The following is a 3,749-nucleotide window of genomic DNA, read 5'->3' as shown; positions in this document are numbered from 1 at the left end:
GACTCAGGAGCCGTAAAGCGCATGAGCAGAAAGGAGGACTGTACATACTCCATTTGTACATAACAACTTGACCGCTTTATACATAATAAGTTAGCAGTCTAGTAAGGTATAGAAGTCTGTGCGTGGGACCATTAACGGATCCCACCGCTGTCACCAAAAATTTGTTACGTCCCTGCTCGGGCCTTGGAGCGGGGGCACGATCGCTTGGTTTTTGGATCGCTGAACTGTGTGGCTCTACCCGGGGAATATACGATCTAAGGGTCCCGATGGTATTTCGTTTAGTTATCTGGGTTCTATTACCGATTTCGAGTTATCGACTTCGAATTACCGACTTCGAGTTACCGACTTCGAGTTACCGACTTCGAGTTTTATCGACTTCGAATTACCGACGTTGAATTACCGACTTCGAATTACCGACTTCGAGTTACCGGCGATAGTCGGTCATCGAAAGTGGCGCGCAAAAGAAAATAATTGCGAGGTAATTTGAACTTACCGGTGCGCCGTGCATTTGGTCAGTTGAATGGCGTTCCCCAGGTGAGAAGTGATCCCAGGTGGTTGCTGCAAGCTCCTGGTGGCGGTGGCCTTACTCCAGAATGATTACCTCAGGTTCCTGGTGCCAGTGGTCGGGCGTGGCGCTCCCGTGCGTATACAACAGCTCCGCTCAGATTTCCATATATCGTTACCTTCGTGGGTCACTCTCCGGAATATCAAGCGGAGGCAAGTTTGGATACGGCGTCGTCACTTTGGTGAGTCGGTAGGATTGTTGGGAACGGGATGTAGCGGGGATTCTATTCCGATTAAAGTGTTATCACTTGCGCGTACGGGCGCGTATAGTCGATTGTATAAGCGTCGCTGGACCTTGCGTCCGGCACGGCGTGTCCTAGCCATAAATGCAATTTCTAGTAGTTGCTCATATCAGCCGCGTACGCAATTCCGCTCTTGCAAACTCTGAACGGGGAGCACAATGACGGCTCTAGTCGCCGCTCAGCGGATTACAAGGCAGAGACTGTAATTTGGTAGGGAGCGCAAGTACGGCTCTAGTCGCTACTCGGCAAATTACAGTGCAGTGGCACAGAGAACGATGCACAGACGGCGAGCACAAGGGACGGCTCCGTGCCTGCCTTGCGTTTCGTTACCTGAGGCCGGAAGGGCTAAACCCGGAATGTCGGAGGATCCGCTCGCAGGTCAAAATTGCATCACTGGCTTCACTAGCTGCACCGTTTTGGACGCGTGGAATTAGGGAAGGTTCGAGAATAAGACTATTTTAGAGTGAAATATTAAGTTAACAAGGAAATATTTCTACTTGATTGTTACACGTATCATTAGATTACTAATACAGGTTGAATGTTCTTGCCACGATATGAATTTACTTGCAACATTTTAATCAAAGTAGTAATAGTGTACATTTACGTTGGTTGAACGCGAGCTCTTATATTATAACGTTAAATTTAGATGTAGTATACGAGAATATTCTAAGGTTGGATGTAAGTTAACTAGAAGTAGTAGAGATATTCTAGAGTGCGGGAGTTGGAAAGATAGGTACTTGCACTAACGTATGGATCCTAAATAGGGATGAGTGTACTGTTCACGTCGTGTAGTAGGTAGCACAACCGACTTGTAGGACTCCCGGATTAAGACTGACTGACTGCGTTTTGCGCAACGCCTTATAAACCCTTTGGATCCGAGGAAGGAGTTTCCCCCGGAAGGGTTGAGAAAACATCTGGACGATTCCGGAAGGAATCTCGAAGGTTCTCGAGGGTTCTGGAAAAGTCTGGAAGGATCCCAGGATTCGGGAAAGTTACCTGACCTCAGGGAGTGGGGAAGGTCTTCCTTAGCGGAAGGATCGAGAGGCCTCTAGAAGATTCTGGAAGGTTCTCGGTTATTCGGGAAGGGTCTGGAAGGATCTCGAGAGTTCGGGAAAGTTACCTGGTCTCAGGGAGTGGGAATGGCTTTCCTTGGTGGAGGGGTTGGAGAGGCAGTAGGGATGGTTTACGTTCCACCTAACGAAGTGGCGCTCGCGTCGGCGGGCTTAAGGCCCGTAGTGATTTACCTTCCACCTAACGAGGTGGCGCTCGCGTCGGCGAGCTTAAGGTCCGTAGTGACTTACCTTCCACCTAACAAGATGGCGCTCGCGTCGGCGGGCTTAGGGCCCGCAGTGACTTACCATCCACCTAATGAGGTGGCGCTCGCGTCGGCGTTCGTATGGTTTGAAGAAAATAAAATTAGCGGGATAGCATAATCGCGGCGGACGTGACAAAAGCCCTGCCGAGCTTACCTGTACCCGCCCCGCGTCACTTTTCGGCGCCTGACGCCCCCTTGACGTTTGGCAACCGGCGCTCGCTCTCCAACTAGAGCGTCGAGTACGCAACAACTTATATCGCATGAAATCAATTTTAATATGACACTTTTGTTATTTTATAAATATTTGTGATGCCTTACGTACGGGTTCAACGACGATGGTCTCGTTAGCAACCGTTTCCGCACTGCAAATACTGTCGGAATCCGATAGGTCGGCTTCCGATGTTGGAGCATTATTACAGCCTAAAATTTATTTTAGCGTTACATAATTTACCCGATAAAGCACCTTAAATCCGCTACTCCTCTCTCGATTTGTACTTACGTGAAGTCGCCTAATTCGTGTAAGGCGGTTCCTCCGCGAGGCGTTTACGACCCCGTGGAAGAAGCTCAAGCGCCTCCCGTTACTGATACCGACAGATGCGAGAGTCGGACTTATGAAACGATAAAACAATAATTATTCTAAAAATTCGCGTAAATTACAAAGTTTTAGTTTTCGCTATAAAATCTATATGATTTAACTTACCCGTTGTAGGATATCACGTCGGCGATAATATCCCACACGTCTTCGATGTTCTCCTCAAAATCTCGTCGAAATATCAGAATTTCTCTGATTATTTTCATTAATTTCGGATCACCCCGAAATTTCTCGCACTTTCCCAAAAGCGCTAGCAGCGTGCTGCTACAAGCGCATGCGAAAGAATAAAATAAAATATAATTTTCCGCGTCAAATATCGAACGCTATTGATATTCACGTTGGCATTTGAAGTCGTAATGATGAACTCGCATACTAATTTACCGACTTGCGACATTGTAACGTGTCTAACGGCGGAAAACTAACGGTGGAAAATGCGAAACCGGAGTTTTCTCCTCACATATATACCCCCAAAACCTCACTCCTCTCTCCCCTAGGACAAAACGCTTCTCCAAAGAGAGAGAAGGACGGATTTTTAAAATTATTAGGGTTTATCGTCGAAAATACGCTTGGTAACATCGAGGTGGGGGCGGACGATTTTATACGTTTTCAAAGTTATTTTTTCTACCACATGTGCGTGCAGAATGCGTGGCCATTCGCCGACAAAAGAACGATACGATGCGTATCTAGTGACGCGCTTCCTCTAGGAAAATGATTTTTTTTGCCAGAAGTGGGTTCCGGCCGCATCTTCGACGGTAATTCTCGGGTTGAGTCGGAAGACGCGGGGAGTGAAATACCGTTAGCTATTTTTCGCTTGTGCCCGGCTGTTACGATAGACAGCTAATTCGCGACATATTCCAAATATGACTGTTTATATACCGCTCTTTTTTAAAGGCTCCGCTTCATAAGAACGTGAGAACACTTGTTTTTGACGCGTGTCTTTCGCCTCCGGCGACATGATTCCCGACGCGCATCTTGAAATGAGCACGGTGTCTGCACGGCTTCTGCACGCGTGCCTGCCCGGGTTGCTTTTTTTTTT

General features: G+C 47.6%; 1 protein-coding gene across 1 annotated transcript; it reads right to left on the bottom strand.

Annotated features, from left to right (window-relative positions):
- Nucleotides 1-523: 523 nt before the first annotated feature.
- Nucleotides 524-3,058, bottom strand: LOC116851822. Its single transcript, XM_032831644.1, has 5 exons — nucleotides 3,051-3,058; nucleotides 2,822-2,977; nucleotides 1,554-1,645; nucleotides 1,137-1,212; nucleotides 524-880 (listed from the first exon to the last, which is right to left on the bottom strand). Exons 1-5 carry the CDS (start codon nucleotides 3,056-3,058, stop codon nucleotides 739-741), a joined length of 474 nt encoding a protein of 157 aa, XP_032687535.1. The 3' UTR covers nucleotides 524-738.
- Nucleotides 3,059-3,749: the final 691 nt, after the last annotated feature.

The sequence above is a fragment of the Odontomachus brunneus genome, unplaced genomic scaffold, assembly GCF_010583005.1.
Source record: "Odontomachus brunneus isolate Ranch 3 - 2012 unplaced genomic scaffold, Obru_v1 Obru_scaffold_192, whole genome shotgun sequence".
In the NCBI taxonomy this organism is placed as follows: Eukaryota; Metazoa; Arthropoda; class Insecta; order Hymenoptera; family Formicidae; genus Odontomachus; species Odontomachus brunneus.
Note: the sequence above shows the minus strand (reverse complement) of the source record. Positions and strands in the feature narration are given on the sequence as shown.

What these genes read in the sequence shown, in the direction of transcription:
- LOC116851822 (XM_032831644.1), bottom strand. An exon ending in GACGTGATATCCTACAACGG is followed by an intron (nt 1,646 to 2,821) that starts GTAAGTTAAATC and finishes CGCAAAACGCAG; the next exon opens with TCAGTCAGTCTTAATCCGGG. An exon ending in TCCCTATTTAGGATCCATAC is followed by an intron (nt 1,213 to 1,553) that starts GTTAGTGCAAGT and finishes AAAACGGTGCAG; the next exon opens with CTAGTGAAGCCAGTGATGCA.